The 16740-nt window shown below is 37.2% G+C and overlaps 2 protein-coding genes across 3 annotated transcripts in view; one reads left to right on the forward strand and one right to left on the reverse strand.

Annotated features, from left to right (window-relative positions):
• LOC125230993 (probable ribonuclease ZC3H12B) overlaps window positions 1-16740 on the reverse strand; it is a 33062-nt gene that overhangs the window by 3706 nt on the left and 12616 nt on the right. For both annotated transcript variants that reach the window (XM_048136314.1, XM_048136315.1), the window contains exon 2: window positions 2260-2436. In XM_048136314.1, the coding sequence (XP_047992271.1) occupies window positions 2260-2436 (177 nt within the window). The remainder of the gene's footprint in view (window positions 1-2259; window positions 2437-16740) is intronic.
• On the forward strand, window positions 8216-11327 carry LOC125230992. The gene is made up of 2 exons (XM_048136313.1): window positions 8216-9028; window positions 9369-11327. Exons 1-2 carry the CDS (start codon window positions 8729-8731, stop codon window positions 10947-10949), a joined length of 1881 nt encoding a protein of 626 aa, XP_047992270.1. The 5' UTR covers window positions 8216-8728; the 3' UTR covers window positions 10950-11327.

Below are 16740 nucleotides of genomic sequence, written 5' to 3' on the forward strand. Positions count from 1 at the left end.
TAGGCCATGCCCGCATCGTGACACGTTACGAGCGAGTGTGATGAAATAAAACAATGCAATGCTACGTGATGTTGCAATGTAATCTAATAAGTAACGCCACTAGGCCAACTCCAAACTAAATGACGCAATGAAGGAAGATAATAGGACTTAATATGTCCTTCCTAGTTCCAGTAAATGGAGAGAAGTATGGAAGATGAAGACATGAAAATGGAAGCTAACGTCTAAGCTACAGTCTTTGGCCCATCGGCGGAAAGTCGCCAGTCTATCGGTGTTTTACAGGTTGCACCTCGAGGAGTGCCCCATTCTACCATTGGACTCTTAGACGCACGGCCGGTTTCCATCCTTTCTTGGTAGATATTCCGGGAATTCGCACGAAGCGCTTTGCTTCTTCTTTTCTTATGCGCACTGCCAAGTGGAATTCCTTGCCGGCGGCTTTATTTCCGAGCTCATATAACCCGGCAACCGCGGCAACCTTCAAATCAACGGTAAACAGGCATCTTCTGGGCGAACTCACTCCATCGTAGGCCACGTCTTTGCCTTTGGCTAGTCTGTGGCCAAGAGTAAGCTCATTTATAACAATAAAAAAAAAATGCCGTGCTGCCAAATTAATAGGATAAGGGCAAGCGAATCCTTCCACTTACTATTCTGCAAGTTCCTACGTCGGTTCATTGCGTTGTGCGTTAGAATCAGGGTAAAATGTTTCGGCTATTGTTAGCCGGCCGATATTCTTTTGAGCTTCTTTCTGTGCGGTGTTGTCACCGCACAGAAAGAAGCTCGGTGCTATAAACCTGCTTTTGTAAGATTGTAAATTGTAATAAATGGTATAATATTTGAGATCATACTCGCCTGCGTACCCAGGTAATGTGACTAATGCGTAGGAATAGGAAACACAGGTGATGTAGTTGCCATCTAAGCAACAACTGATTAATTTGTTTAATTACAACCGTTACAGCGCAGCGGCACGTGCGAACCACGATGCACACTTTCGTATCACGTGTTGCATAATTAGGCCCAATGCAAACTAAAATAACCAAAATCTATCTATACTTATTATCTTATAATTCTTATAAATCGTATTATAAAAATAGATAAAGCAAGAAGCCTATTATAAGCTACTCATATCAGACGCTAGGCATTTCCTGTTATTTTATGATAATAAAATAACACTGATCTGATAATAAAGCTGATGAAAAAAGTAATTAAATCTAAAGTAATTACCTAATTTAGATATAACTGATCCTGTAAATGCCTCATCTGGTATAAATCTCGCAGTTACAGGTTACAGGGTGCAATGGTGCAAATTCAAATCATACAGGGAACACATCTAAAATAACCGATAAAACTGCCTGCAGTCTGACTTTATTTACAATCAATTGCTTCTCCAAGCTGTATGTTTTACTGATGTGTATCACTAAAGAGTATTCTATTTATCTACATATATCGTATTCTTAATTATACTACTCTTGCTTGCGTTTATGGTGCCTACTGCCTATTTAAGCAAGTACCTAAATAATTTTTTTGAATGAAGTGCGGAACGTCAATTCAATACTCGCACTTATGTCAGAGCAGAGCGGGCCTAATCACGATTTCTCAATTTGCAATCGGAATGCTTCGTATCGCTAATTTATTTATTGCTTCCTGTAGTGGGCGATCGAGATCGAGACCGGTATAACGCAATCCACTGGCAATTAAATCTTGTATTACGTTCAACTCCATATTCAATGAACTTAGGAACAGCAAGCAAATGAAAAGAATTACTCTTAGTGCGTTTTTACATTATCCGATCCGATCGGGTGTCATGGAGTTGACGTTGTGATTTGCATATTTAATGAATCAATATGATCTAGCTGATTCTGGTCTACTGTACAAACAAACTCACTAGTCACTAGGCGGTCCAGCACAATTTGTCACCCGCGAGTCCATATTTGAAGTCGCGCACTTGATGTCATGGACTCGCGCACGTGAACGCAAACCTCCTGGTTAGTCTGCGGAGGCGGGTTTCGAGGCAAGGTGCGGTGGCCGCTCTCATTCTCGCACTCCACGTAGCTCTTCATCTCACATGTCCAAGATGATTCCACATGGTAACTCACCTGGTTAGGCTGCCGGGGGCGCCGGGCCCAGCGTGACGTACTTCGCAAGCGTGTCCGATGGCGCGCGAGACGCGGCGCGGGTGCCCGCTCTCATCCTCGCGAGAATCGACTCATGAGAGAATCGAGTCTCATCTTCACATGTCCAAGATTACTCCACACGGTAACTCACCTGGTTAGGCTGTGGGGGCGGCGGGCCGAGCGTGACGTACTCCGCGAACTCTGCCGCGAGAGTGTCCGACGGCGTGCGAGAAGCGGCGCGGTGGCCGCTCTCATCCTCGCACTCCGAGTCGTAGCTGGAGTCCTCGCCACGCTCGCCTGCCCAGCCAAGGGATGACTCCACATATTTCTGGAACAAAAATAACACCATTTCTATAAGATATCAAGTCTAGGAGGTGGCAATGTGTAGATGTCATAGGTATATGATTAATATGATTCAAACCAGCGTCTTTAGTCATGGGGCTAACGCCATGACTAGCCCACCTCGCCGCAGCGAAAAAGCAATGTTCATTGGTCAGAACCACTAAAAATTCATGTTTCACGTTTCAAATAATGGATCCTTCCAATTGTAAAAAAATCCTATACATATAATATAGTACCTACCTATCGCTTTAAGAGTTCCATGACTAAGAAGTCCTGGAACTCACAAAATTCCTGACATGTTCATAAGTTTTACAAATTGCATTGTTAACAAAAAGTGAGAACTAGCAACCACACAACGCAAAGACGTAGGTACCTACGTCGAAAAAAAACCGTCCTTCAAATAGATAGCATCAAGGGCAGAGCTACTGGAACACAAAGAACGTAATTCATCATAATCCAGGTGACAAACAGTTAAAATAATTTACCTCTACCACAATCATACACAATCATAGGAACGCACGTACCAACAGGCATATTTGTGGCAAACATGATACTTATAGAAATTGATAGAAAAGCCAAAGAACAATCTACGAACATTTTAAGTATTTTAACATTGTTGCAACGAAAGTGGAAGAAAATTTGCGGTAAAATAATGTTGTCATATTCCTCGACAACTATCATTACAAGTGCATTACTGTAATATAGAAAATTACTCGCACTAATAATAAGGCACGAGCGAAACCCGCGTCGTATTTTTACGCAAGTGCGAATGTTGTCAAAGACTCGACAATTGCTTTACGTAACTTTACCAGACCATGTATTTGGTTCCTCTTGCCGACCGAGTGTCAATGAGTCGAACATATTCTCGGACCAGTATTAAATGCGTCCTCGAGATACTTGTAGTTGCTACGGATCTCGAGATTACAGATTAGCTGGTTCGTCTGAGAGTTCGCCTGATAAAGCTTCATTAAGCAACGCACGGCTGACGTTGACGCTGTCTCCCATGTAACGCGCGTGGAATAATTCACACGTTGCGGTTTCCATTTCGCCGAAACCATGAGACAATGTGTTTGGGAAACCCCCACCGAGAAGATAATTGACAATTAATTCTTCGCAAGAATTCTTTTTTTAATTACAAATACCGCCGGATGAAGTGTGCGCTTTAAGAAATCTTGAAGAATCAATTAAGTCTCAATAAAGACATTATCTCTAATGATTCTAATGAAAATGTGTGTTTCCGATGCCTGTTTAAATGCCACAAGCCATTAGTGGAGGGTCAGATTAGGTGTGGTGCTAAGGACATCTAATAGAGCAAGTACCTATAACTAATTCTAAGAAGCAATCCTAGTTATGCGTAGTTTTAGATTGCCTGGAAAATCTTTTGGCTTTTTGGCTTTCCGCAGTTTCCGCTTATTGTGCCTTACGTGCTGCCCCATTTCTTTTATTGAAATACGTTTTAACATTTGCACTTTATCAGCAATTATGCCACAAATATAGACTTTTAATTGGTTTAACATACCGCGAAGTAATCAATAAGCAGATTTTACGTTACAGCCGGCACTGCGGACAGGGTCAGGGGGCCGTCGAAGCGGATCTACAGATGATCATTGACCTTTGCGTGTGCGTTCGCCAGACCATACCGGTTGTCATTCATTATTTGACCATTTTTAGGGTTCCGTACCAAAAAGGTACAACAGGAACCCTTATGGTGCGACTCTGTCCGTCTGGACAGACAGACGTCACATTCCTAAATATCTCGAGAACTACTAATGCTATCAACTTGAAATTTGGAATAGTTGTGAACATTGTAAACCTCTACAAATAGAAAGTGTAATTTTTTTAAATATATTAATTTTAATTGTAGAAAATGGCCAAAATGAAAGGGGGGCAAACTGTAAATTTCAAGTTACTAGGTCAAGTGGGGTATCGTTGGAAAGAGCTCAAATTGAACGTAAATAAGCTATTTTTTATAATTTTTTTGTTGTGGAAAAAAAAAGAATTTTGAAGGAAAATGTAAAAAAAAAATACCGTTCCCCCCCCCCCCCCCTTATCTCCGAAGTTTACCAACGAAAAATTATGAAATTTTTAGTAAACATTGGTTTTATGCTAAATATTACAGGAAAAATATAATCGTGTTTGTATTTTGAATACTTTTTTTTTAATTCACAAAAAACTTTTCAGATTTTTACTTTCAATTTATCCACCCTTGCGGATGTATATCGTACTTCAAATTAATACGAGATGTTACGTAAACCATCTTCTGTCTAATAAAGTAAAAACTGTTTAAATCGGTTAACATTATAAAGAATTATCCCTGAAAAACCAGGTCGCGCAAATTAGTTAGCAAATTGACCGGGAGATGGCGCTATACACAATAATACTCATTAGTGCCTATACTTTTGTCTTCTAGTCGTCATTAGAGTTATATATGAAAATATGAGATTATTTTTACTAGGTAGTTTGAAAGAAAGTTTGTACGGAACCCTCGGTGGGCGAGTCCGACTCGCACTTGGCCGGTTTTTTTTTTTACTATAAAAGATCCGCATAATATTTCTACAGGGTTCCTCGTGTTGAATAAATAATGAATTTTAATAGGTACTAATTGAATTTATGGAAATCGACTTATATTGATCCCTCCTCGCCAGCTTATCTAAACAAACATTTTTAGAATCTGTACTGTACTGTTTAATCAGTTTAATAATAATTAACAATTCTACAATTTCTCAAATGTTAAAGTAATTATAACGGTTTCCAACGGCGACCACATGTTTATGATAACATTAGCAAATAAAAATAATGGTGGTTAGAGTAGCAATGTCATTTAAAGAGTTCTCATTGCCACAGGCTTACTTCTGCCAAACGATCTACAATCAAGGTATACTCGCAAGTTTGAGAATTTATTAAAAATCAGCCTCCCTTCACAATCGGGGGCGTTGAAAACGAAACGTTAGTCATAGCCGCTGCATCCGCGTCGAGGCCTAGTTGGCTGCGATACCACGTTTAGATAGTATTGGTGTACCATGCCAGTCCGATATCCAATGGAGTGAAGCATTAGGTCAGCCACCAGGATCTGCTAATATTTACTTTAAACAAACAAACACATCCGTCTGTGGATGCAAATTCTTTAAATATTGACTTAACAATGTTTTTGTACCTCGCGCGGCCAATGATGGCATTGATGTCTTCTGTCCCTATTCCCTATGAGGCTATGACATTTATTTAGAAGTGGCGCACTTTGTTTCATTTAGAAATATATCATTTAAGTAATAAAGACGATATTTAACAAAAATTTCGTCGATGTTTTTTTTTATTGAAGCCTGTCCTGTCCAAAAGTTACTTGGATGAAGGCCCATAATTCTACGTATCACACCTATCGCGTCTGTTTTCAATTTTAAAACAAATATAATAACAAAAACACCTTTAGTTAGTAAAACTAACCCATATTAAGAGTCGGGAATCGGAATATTTTTTCGTATCCGCGTGACCTTTTAAACATTAACATTGAAAAGGTCTCAGTAGGGCTCCAAAGTGGGGATCACATCCGGAAAGCCGTACGGAAACGGCCCGCCTACTGCAGCCGGATGCCACTTTCTAAAAGAATATGGTGCGCGGGCAACGAGACCGATCCGTGTTTCTCCGCGGCGAATTGATAGAAAATTGCAGCTCCGTGTTGCGGAGATGGGATTTCGAGGTTGCACCTCCGGTTTTTGGTCAGAAGTGGGACAAATATTGAAATTTATTGAAGCCGTAATCAATTTCATACTTCTTAGCAACGAATTTATAATATATGCATTTAGATATAAAAAGAGTCAGAAGAGGTGAAAATGTAAGTAATGAAAGGATTCTAGGTCTTCCGAAGCAAAATGTAACCACCCAACTTTATGAACCAGCCACTATTATCCATAACATGACAAAGTATTTTTCCACTCAATAGCTCGGAAACACGTGTTTTGTCCTTTAATACCAGCGGGTAAAAACGCATTTTATCCACTAGTGGGTAAAGTAATTTGACCTTGAATAAAGTCAAATTAACTGCTTTAAAATTGATAAAGGTAGGTGAATCTAGTAATAAAGATGATTTACCACCTGTGGAACTACTGGAAGCAGTGATAAACGCATTTTTTGCGTTGTAGTTTCCTCGCTATAGTGAGGGGAAAAGTTTTGTGTAACACAAACTCGGGTGCAAATGTATTTTACTTCTCGTGTGTTAAAAAACTCGCAAGTTCAGGATTCTATTCTCGAACCACTCGCTTCGCTCGTGGTTCAACTATAGAATCCTTTCACTTGCTCGTTTTTCAATTCCACACTCGGCGTTAAAATACAACTTTGCCCCCTTGTATAACAAATAACTATAGAAATAGAATATAGGGAAAAAATAAGCAGACTAAATGATCAAATCTATTATCTTGCATAATTTATTGCCGCCTCCAATAAACATCATAAGACATACTAATGATAAATCAACGAACATAAGCACTAAAAACGTCACGATGAGAGGAAACATACATTTGACCATAATTCTGTGTCGCTAACTTTATTCAAATGCTTTGCGTCACCAGCCGCCGGTCGGTGATTTATATTATAGGGGTCATCTATTAAGATATATTAATTGTTATGCTCTATGGTAAAAAGAAGATGTAACATAAGAATACCAAGACAAGATTGAGATATCGAAAGCAAACATATCTGTATGTAATTATCGAAACGGATGAAGATGATGAACGGATGAGGATGAAGTTGTAGAAAAGAAACGGCTAGCAGCTAGTGTTATCAAGATATGTAGATTTGAAACCTTGCAGGCCTGCAGAGTATACACGCTATTCTAGATGCAAATGAACAAATACATGTGACGCAATGGCCTGACAAAGGGGATGCAGAATATAGTTTAAAGTGGAGGAGGTCATTTTGAAGCTTTGGCTGTCCATCAAACTAATAGAGTAACAAGTAAGTGCTAAGATGAAAAAATACTAAATTGAGATAATCAAACAAGACAGTCAGGACCAAAATATCGAATCAAAGTACCTACCGTTTCCTTGAGATGAGAACGGAACGGAACCCTAAAATCAAAATCAATGGCCATATATAATTCATTATATCAATATAAAACTCTCCCATAATATAAAAATGTTTGTTGCGTAATTAAGTTAGTAGAATTCCCCTAAAATACCATTTGCTACCTTCAAGTGGCAAGACAAGACAAACGATTTGTCTTGATCACTATCGCAAAGAATTCTGTCTACTACTGAAACAATGCCTGTTGTCGTTTATCTAATTTCCTCATAGTTTTCAAACGCTAAAAACCCGCGGGTTTACCACGAAGCGAAGGCTTCCTCTTGTGAACAATTGTCGGAAACACCTTTCGTCCTGTTTCACATTATTAAATAAAAAATGTCCACAAATTCAATGGTAAGAGACTACCTATATTTTGTGAGTGTGTTTAGTAAAACGTCCCACTTTGTCGGTTACCATTAAGGCGAGATTTACTTGTATCTTTATATGAATAAATTGACAAAGCGGCTTTATAGCATTCGACAAAGTGGGACGTGTCCCGTAGTCCCGTGCACACTCACATTTGGTTTCCGGTCTTCATTTTCTTATTTTTATTTACTTGATCATATGTAGTGATGGGCGGTGGAAACATTCCCGTTACCAGTAAGTTTCCATTTGGGAACATTACTAGTAAGTTCCCAATGTTACCAGTAACATTCCCAAAAGACGGTAACATACGAAATTGATGATGTATTGATATAAATTCGTTGTAAACGTTATTGTCTCAGTGCACCATGTTATGTATATCTAACTATACATATAACAATTGTCCTGACTGACTGACTGACCGACTGACTGATTCATCATCGCAGAGCCGAAACTGTCAAAGCTAGAACGTTGAAATATGCACACTGGGTTGCAATTAAAAAGTGTACTAAGAGATGTAGAAAGATTTTGAAAAATTCCACCTTTAAGAATGTTAAAAAGAGAAGACAATCTGTATGCCAAAATAAATATTTTAAGTTTATTATTATTCCGAATTCATACATAAATATCGGGAAATTAATCCACGCGAATGAAGTCTTGGGGAACAGCTAGTATACTACACGTGTAGATATACATCTTTCTCTTTCATACTCAACGTTTATTTTCTCTTTCGCTCAAGCCTCTTATCGCAATTGTTACCTGGCATGGATCCCTTGGCATGGGGTTAGTTTTATCTAAAACACGGCTTTGAGTGAACGTATTAATTGTGATAACAAGTGGAGTACAGAACTGAATATGTTACAATGAAGCCGAAAAGTCCAGTGTATAGTTATTTTACTGAAAATACTATAAACAATAAAAAAAGTTACACTTGTAACTTTTGCAGTGTTGTGTACAACTATAGAAATGCTACAAAGTTTGCGGTTCATATTATAAAATGTAAAAAGAGCCCCCAAGATGTAAAGGACAGTTTTAAGAAAAATGACAAAAACTCATCAACATTATGTGAAGCTCAAGTATTAAGCGACAGTGACCATAGCCGTGCCTATACATCACAAGATACAACAAATGTCAGACCAGCATTGATGGATAAAGACGAGCAGGTAAATATATTTTCAGCTTAATATAAATTGTATTGTAAAACTGACTTTGGTAGACGACTAAAAGAAGTTGATAATAATAATTGTATTATATAATTTAAATAAACAAAGTAGGTACCTACTAATTAATAAATAAGTTAAAAACACAACGTAGTATAAAAAAATACCCGACTGTTTCACTGTTTACCTATAATTGGGTATGACCTGTTTGAAAACGTGGTGATTATTTTTTCCGCGTGTACCTTTTTTAAGTAAACGTGATTCAATTCGTCATTTGAAGATATAACATAATAACAAAATAATATAATAGCAATTGTTATATCTTTTAAACTTATTGTTTCAGATGAATATACACAAAGCTGTTGCAAGAGCAATGTATGTAACTGGCACACCTTTCTCTCAATTCGAGCACCCGCTATGGAAAGAAGCTTTTCATATGATGAACCCTTTATACGGTATGCCTTCAAGAAAGAGATTGGCTACATCTCTATTAGATGAAGAATATTCAGACGTTCAAAGCGAAATAGTGAGCAAAATCAATCAAGCCAGTATTATTCACTTGGCTATTGATGGATGGTCTAACCTAAGAAAAGAATCCATCCTAAATGTGATTCTCTATGCTCCGAAACCATACTTCTACAAATTTATAGAAACAAAGGAACAAAGACATACGGCCGAATATCTGTGTGAAGAAGTCACAAATATAATCGAAGAGTTTCATCCGTCAAAGTTTGTTGCAGTTGTTACGGACAATGCGGCAAACATGGTCAGATTTGGGAAGCTCTTGCACGACAAATATGAACAAACTCTATGGACAGGATGTTTGGCTCATACCCTGCATTTGTTTGTTGGGGACTCATTAAAAGTCATGAAAATACGTCGCATTTTTGCATTTACAGTGAGAGTAATAAAAACAATTACACGATCACATATCCTTGGAGCTGAATTCCGAAGACTCGCGGAGGAAAAAAGCGTCAATTCGAGTCTTCAGTTACCAGTTAAAACCAGATGGGGCAGTTATTTAGCATGTCTTCAAAGCTTTATCAAATCAAAAATTGTTGTGCAAAATATGGTAATAAATGAATCTACAACATCACTAAGACAATACAAAAATAAAATTTTAAACGAAGACACATGGACAGAGCTCCGTAACCTTGAAAGGTTTTTAGACCCCATTGTCCAATGGATATACATTCTAGAAGGGGATTATTTTGCAGTACATCTAGTGTACAAGGCATTTAAAGAATTAGATGCATTGCTTAACAATTACCAAACAACAAATCTTCTTGAAAATAATTTAGCAGACCTCAAAGCGAAATTTGAAGAAAGAAAGGCAAATGCTCTGAAACCCATCCATTTTGCAGCGACAATACTAGACCCAAAGAATCAAGGATCACAATTAACAGATCAAGAAAACGTTGATGGATGCGAAATCATATTTAATCTTGGGAATGAATCAACTGATATTTTAATGGAATTATCGGACTACAAGACACACAAAAGCATCTGGGCAAAGGATTTTGTGTGGAAAATGGCAGCTACTACAGAGCCAGTCACATGGTGGGAAACATTATTCTCCAATACAGTGTTAGGTAAAACAGCTGTCAAAATACTAACCATGCCTGCCACCTCTGCAGCGGTAGAGCGGTCTTTCTCTACATTTTCAAATATTCATACGAAACGAAGGAATCGGTTGAAGACAAACAGAGCGGGAAAATTAACTTATATATCTCACAACTGGAAGTTATCTCATCAATCAGAATCACAAAAACCTTTTGATCGGAGTACAATTGTCAACGAGGATATGCATGATACGGATTCGTCCAACTCTGAAGATGAATTTTCGGACGTTGAAGATATGGAAGATGGCACCTCAGATTCAATTTCATCAAACAGTATTTTTTCTACAGATTGTACAGATTGAATTTGAATTGATTAAAATTTTTAACAAGAATGAATGTTAAAGATTTCATTGTTGGAGATTATAGTAAATTTTAATATATTATACCTGTTATGTGAATTTTTACTAGTTGATTTGTGTGCCTGAAGCTGAGTCTTTGTTGGATAGCTTATTGCAAATAAGCTAATTGTATCTACTTAACTGATTTCATTTTTAAACTATATGGTCATGCTTAATATTTAAATGAAGATGATTTATATGTGAAACAACATTTAAATATACATACTAAAATTATACACAATGTTGATTGTTATATTTTTCAAATTAAAGTAAGCTAACTGCATGTACTTAATTTCATATAAAAATGATAATACATACTGATTTCATTTTAAAGTACTGACATACTTAATATTTAATTTATAATTATTTACACATATGTGAAACATCATTTAAACGTTACAAAAACTGTGATCATTATTATATACATAATGTTGATTGTTATATTTTCAAAATTAAAGTAAGCTTATTGCATGTACTTAATATAAACATTTATAATAAGTACTGATTTTATTTTAAAATATTGACGTACTTAATTTTTTATTTAAGGTTATTTATATGTAAAAAAACATTCAAATATACGTAAAACTGTGATCATTATTATATTATACATAATGTTGATTGTTATATTTTCATAATTAAACTGATTTTTACACATATTTTCTTTTATTTTACATAATTATTGATCTTCGTTTCCAGATAAATAGTATTGATCCCAGTAACTTTGGAAAGTTTCCTGGTAATATTGGGAATGTTACCGGTAACATTGAGAATGTTACCAGTAACATTGGGAATTTACTCTCTTAGAGAATCCTGGACTGTTTTATTGTTGTAAAGAATAGCATTATTATTGAGTTAACTATTTGACACGAAAATAAATATACAATACTAATTATTTTTTGAAAGTTACTCAATGTTACCGCTCGGGGGTAACATTACTAGTAACATTACCGGGAATGTTCCCATTGTTAGTAAGTTACTGGTAACGACCCATCACTAATCATATGGGAGGTGTCTTTTCAAAAGAACTTTTTTGTATAGCTTTCATAGAGAAATAAGCCGCTTTTGAAAAGGCAGTCTTATGAGAATAACATAATTTTCTTGCAAGAACATGTTATCGTATTGATCGACATTGAAACAACTCCTCACGATAAATCATTGTGAGTCGACTTCATAAAGAGTTTCAGATTTATTCCGAAATATTAACCACATGTTGGTAATGACCTAAATAGCCTGAGGCTTTGTGAATCGTTAGTAAAAAAATACGAAATGGGTAACTGGATGTAAGGCACATCGCAATAAGTTTATAATATGAGCAGTAAAAAATGGCATTGGTTGATGAAGCAAATACGATAAATACCAATGAAGGATTATTAATGAATGATCAAAAACCGTTAAACAGGCGGTTTAGCGCTCATGATATTACACATTTATGCAAACAGTTGTGTAGCAATTGTTCTAGACAATGTCGATGACTGTCCTTTAAATTATGATACCAACAAGTCAATGAATATTAATAATGCTTTTGTTGAGATGCCTGAAGCCTTCTTAACCAGTTTACCAATGGAGGTCGATCAATTGTTTCAACACAGCCAGCTGGCGCAGTCGTTAGTGACCCTGCCTGCTGCGCCGCGGTCCCGGGTTCGAATCCCGGTAAGGGCATTTATTTGTGTGATGAGCACAGATATTTGTTCCTGAGTCATGGATGTTTTCTATGTATATAAGTATTTATATATTATATATATCGTTGTCTGAGTACCCACAACACAAGCCTTCTTGAGCTTACCGTGGGCCTCAGTCAATCTGTGTAAGAATGTCCTATAATATTTATTTATTATTTAACAATTAGTAGACTACGAAAGTGACAAGTAAATGACTGACGGCGTACCTGTTCAATTGTGATCTGACTCCTATGGTCTTGAAGGATCAGGTCAGGGATCAGGCTCTAACTTTAACCTCCTCAAATTATAAAGAAAATGGGCAATCAGCGGAAGTAATACGTGTAGTTTTGTAAATTGGCTGAGTTATACATTGTGGGGTCCAGAATCTAGATGAACATAATTAGTCCTTGACTTGGGGTTGTGCTGGGGGTTTTGAGGTGATGGGTTGAAAGTAAAACAATTTTAGAGCACTGCTTAACCTTACTTACGTGCTGCTTTTTACAAGTGAAGTGTACGCAGGATTTTTATTTATCTGATCTTATATTCACAAAGGACTGCGTTTTACATATTCTTATTATCTTATCAAGTCTCGACTGAGCTTATTTAAGTATCAGACTTTGGTGCAATTTATCGATAAGAATAGGCAGAATGAATACGACGGTAGTGACTTCGCTTTAAGCATAAAAATAAGCCCCAACTTGTTTTTGCACTGGTTAATTATGAAACAAAACAAGCCTGCGTTTGTAATCATAGAACTTAAACTATAAGCAAATTGCGCGTTAAGTTAAGAGTGAATTTATGTGTGACGTGTTCTGATAGCAATGACGTCAGTAATTAGAACAACTGTTAATAAGATAAATGTTTATGTGCACGCTTTCAATTTGTTTACACAAGACGGCAATGTATAAATAATTTATATTTCTGCAATAAACACATCGCTTAATAGATTAAGATTTGAATAGGATGTTAGTATTATCGAATAGTAGTTTGAAACATCCGTAAACGTTCACCTGGTTTTCACGGTCACTGATATGTATATGAACAGCTGATATGGGCATCTAATCTAATGCAATAATTCGTTGTTGCTTAGAGACGTACACCAGTATAGTCAAGGTCTAAGACATAGAAGAGACTAGCAGTTTTTAAACATTCATATTTGCCATCAAACGGCTTAATAAAAAATGCAGAAAAGCGTAGGAAGCGAAAATATAATGAAATAAATGCACAAGGGACTGAAGAAAAAAACCTATGTAGTTGCATTGACGTCATAAATACAATGGTGCAGTGCAGAGGATAAGGTACTTTAGCCCATAGCCCATGCAATAAAAAATGTTTGAAATTATCTGATAGGACACGAATGAACTTGATAACATGACAATAGTCATAAGTAATAATCAATAAATAACAGTACACCAAAGGTCCTGGGTGGTAAAAAACTTTCAGTACAGCTTTCCATAATTTTACAAAGAAAACGACCCTCTCAAAGTGCAGCTAGAGAGAGGATTAGGATTTACAATACACTAAGCCAGGCTAGGCTACCTATATTTAGGGTAATAGACGTAACAGTACCTACAGTAGCTCCTATTTGTATAAAATTATGTTCGGAGGGTGCCAAAAAAATAAACCACAATGAATACATTTTGAAATCCCATAATAATCTAGTAAACTTTGGCGATTAGACATTTTCCTAAGGTATGATCGACAATGATGCCCCACAAAGTAAACTCTCGATTTACCATCTTTACTTATAGATTTACCATCTTTACTTATAGATGGTAAATCGCGACTATCGAGGGTTCATTGAATTAAAACAGTGACAATTTAGCTGTTTTCTCCAACCGCAGCCCTATTAATCTGCGTCTGCGGTCCAGTTTCTATTGCATTAAAATTAATAGGCTTCGCCAGTAAACAAGTTCGGCGCACGCCCGATTACGGCCAGTTCCGTTTGTAAAGGAGAAATTCTATCATGCGTTTGAGCAGAGATAAGAGTGGGGTGGTTGCGATTGGTCGACGCCACCTCGTGCGATGTAGCGTCACGGCGACGCGTCGGAGCAACAGGATGCCCTCGCGACACACTTGTACAATATAAACATAAACACCCCAGACTGCTGATAACAGAGTGCCAAAGCGTTGCCCGAAAATGGACGATAATTGGGAGTTCCAATGTGATTCTTATAGGAATCGAGTCAATATTATCGTAATTGCAGTTAGTGTATAAAAGACGTTAGGATTTGGAGAAGTTTAGCAAGTTCCTTCGTCCTCTCCGAGGCAAAAAACGTTCTTGAAAATTTGAACAAAATTCGCAAAAATACGTTAATCGCTATTGTCATTCGTTATAAAAAAATATAAGTTAGTCATTTTGAAGGACACGTGTCATGTGTGTTATCCTTGCGTTATGATTTCATTGCGACCTTTTGATTTACAACTAGGGCGTCGTAATTCTTGGAAGTTTTTGTTAATGTTTTCGTGCGACCACGTCAGAGTCAAGCCTAAACAGCTGACTGAGTTTACTATGGTAACTGTAACGTTTACGTTCTTTTTACAACATCATTTAGCTAACAGACCGGAGTCACGGATATTTGGAAATTATCCTGTGCAAATCGTCAACGTAACAGGAAAACTTGTAGCAAAGGGGCCATGTGTGGGTAAGGATTTTAACACAGATACTATTCAAAAGATCATTGCCGATTGCATAGATCGTAAAGAATAGAATTTAAATTAATAAATGTCATAATAAAGTATGCTTAAGATTATATTGTTAGTTTTTCGGTCTTATGACATAACACATGTCTACAAAAACTGTCTAAAGTTTAGTACAGGCTTCAGCGGATTTGGTTACAGCGTTACAGTTACGTATCCGTCTTGACCGGTTTTTATTTGTCAACGAGCCACAAGTGGGCCTCGGTTGTACCGCACGCTGTCTACCTATTGATATTCGTTACATCACGGCATAATCATACCGGATACACTTGATACGTTCCAACCAACATTAGAAGGTTGCCAAGCCACTCTTTTTATGCTTTATTTTTAGATTCGGTGGATTATAGTCATTATCGGGATTTCTGATTGTCATCTAATCGCAAGAAGGTTATAATGGGATCCGTGTTGACTGATTGGAAGATGAGGCCACTTATGTCAAATTGATAAAAACATGTTAAAGTGGATTCCGTGCAAGATAAAAGGATGAGCAAAGTAATCTACTTGTACGAATGATGCTATTCAAACTAGTTGGGTGTATGATTCACTCTGATATGCAAAATAAGCTGATCTTTATGAATTTGTCATTGCGGAGATAAAAGGTAAGGTGGCAAGATATCTTAATAGTTTTACTATAAAAGGAGCGACTGTAACAACTTCATGTAAATGTAATAAACAGACAGGAATGGACAGTTTGCCAACTTCTTATTTATAGAACAGTAGGTTTCTGTTATCTGATCAATTAGTCCATAGTCATGATGTCTATACCTTTGGTGTTGACCTGTTAAAGCTTTGAGCTTGAATGAGGATACCGAAAAAAGGTCAATAAAGTGATCTAATTGATTGCCAAAAGTTATTTTAACAACTCTGTCAATAGCTTTTAGAATACTGCAAGGAGCTCTACTAGGACCACAACATTAGTAAATTCGAGTAACAAATAAAACAGTCAACCAGCAATATGAAATTGATGCGGATCATTGATTGTAAATAAGCGATCGGATGCCGCGGATAACGAGCGATTATAAATCACCGGCGCCGGTGAAAGTCGCCATGATACTACCGGACCTGCGACACTTCACATGACTGATAAACACATTAAACATTAATTAACACGACTTTCACGGAACGCTACAAAACATTACAAAAACACGGCGCCGGCGATGGAGCATACAGTCTCCTGAGATGACACGCTACGATAATTGGAATAAACATCCGAAGAATCAACACACGCACGGCACAGAACTCACAAAGATGACCGGCTCCTCAAGCATCCTTTAGCAATCCGAATGGTTCAAAACACTGTCTTCGCTGTCATAACTATATGACGTTAATTTCACAACAGCCGGCCACTTCCGGGTACGTATGTCGGTCGTGAATGAGTACGCTACATCCGGTTGGGG

This window comes from Leguminivora glycinivorella, chromosome 11 (genome assembly GCF_023078275.1).
Source record: "Leguminivora glycinivorella isolate SPB_JAAS2020 chromosome 11, LegGlyc_1.1, whole genome shotgun sequence".
NCBI lineage: Eukaryota > Metazoa > Arthropoda > Insecta > Lepidoptera > Tortricidae > Leguminivora > Leguminivora glycinivorella.

What these genes read in the sequence shown, in the direction of transcription:
- LOC125230992 (XM_048136313.1), top strand. Translation starts at nt 8,729, where the DNA reads ATGAAGCCGAAAAGTCCAGTGTATAGTTATTTTACTGAAAATACTATA. An exon ending in TGATGGATAAAGACGAGCAG is followed by an intron (nt 9,029 to 9,368) that starts GTAAATATATTT and finishes TTATTGTTTCAG; the next exon opens with ATGAATATACACAAAGCTGT.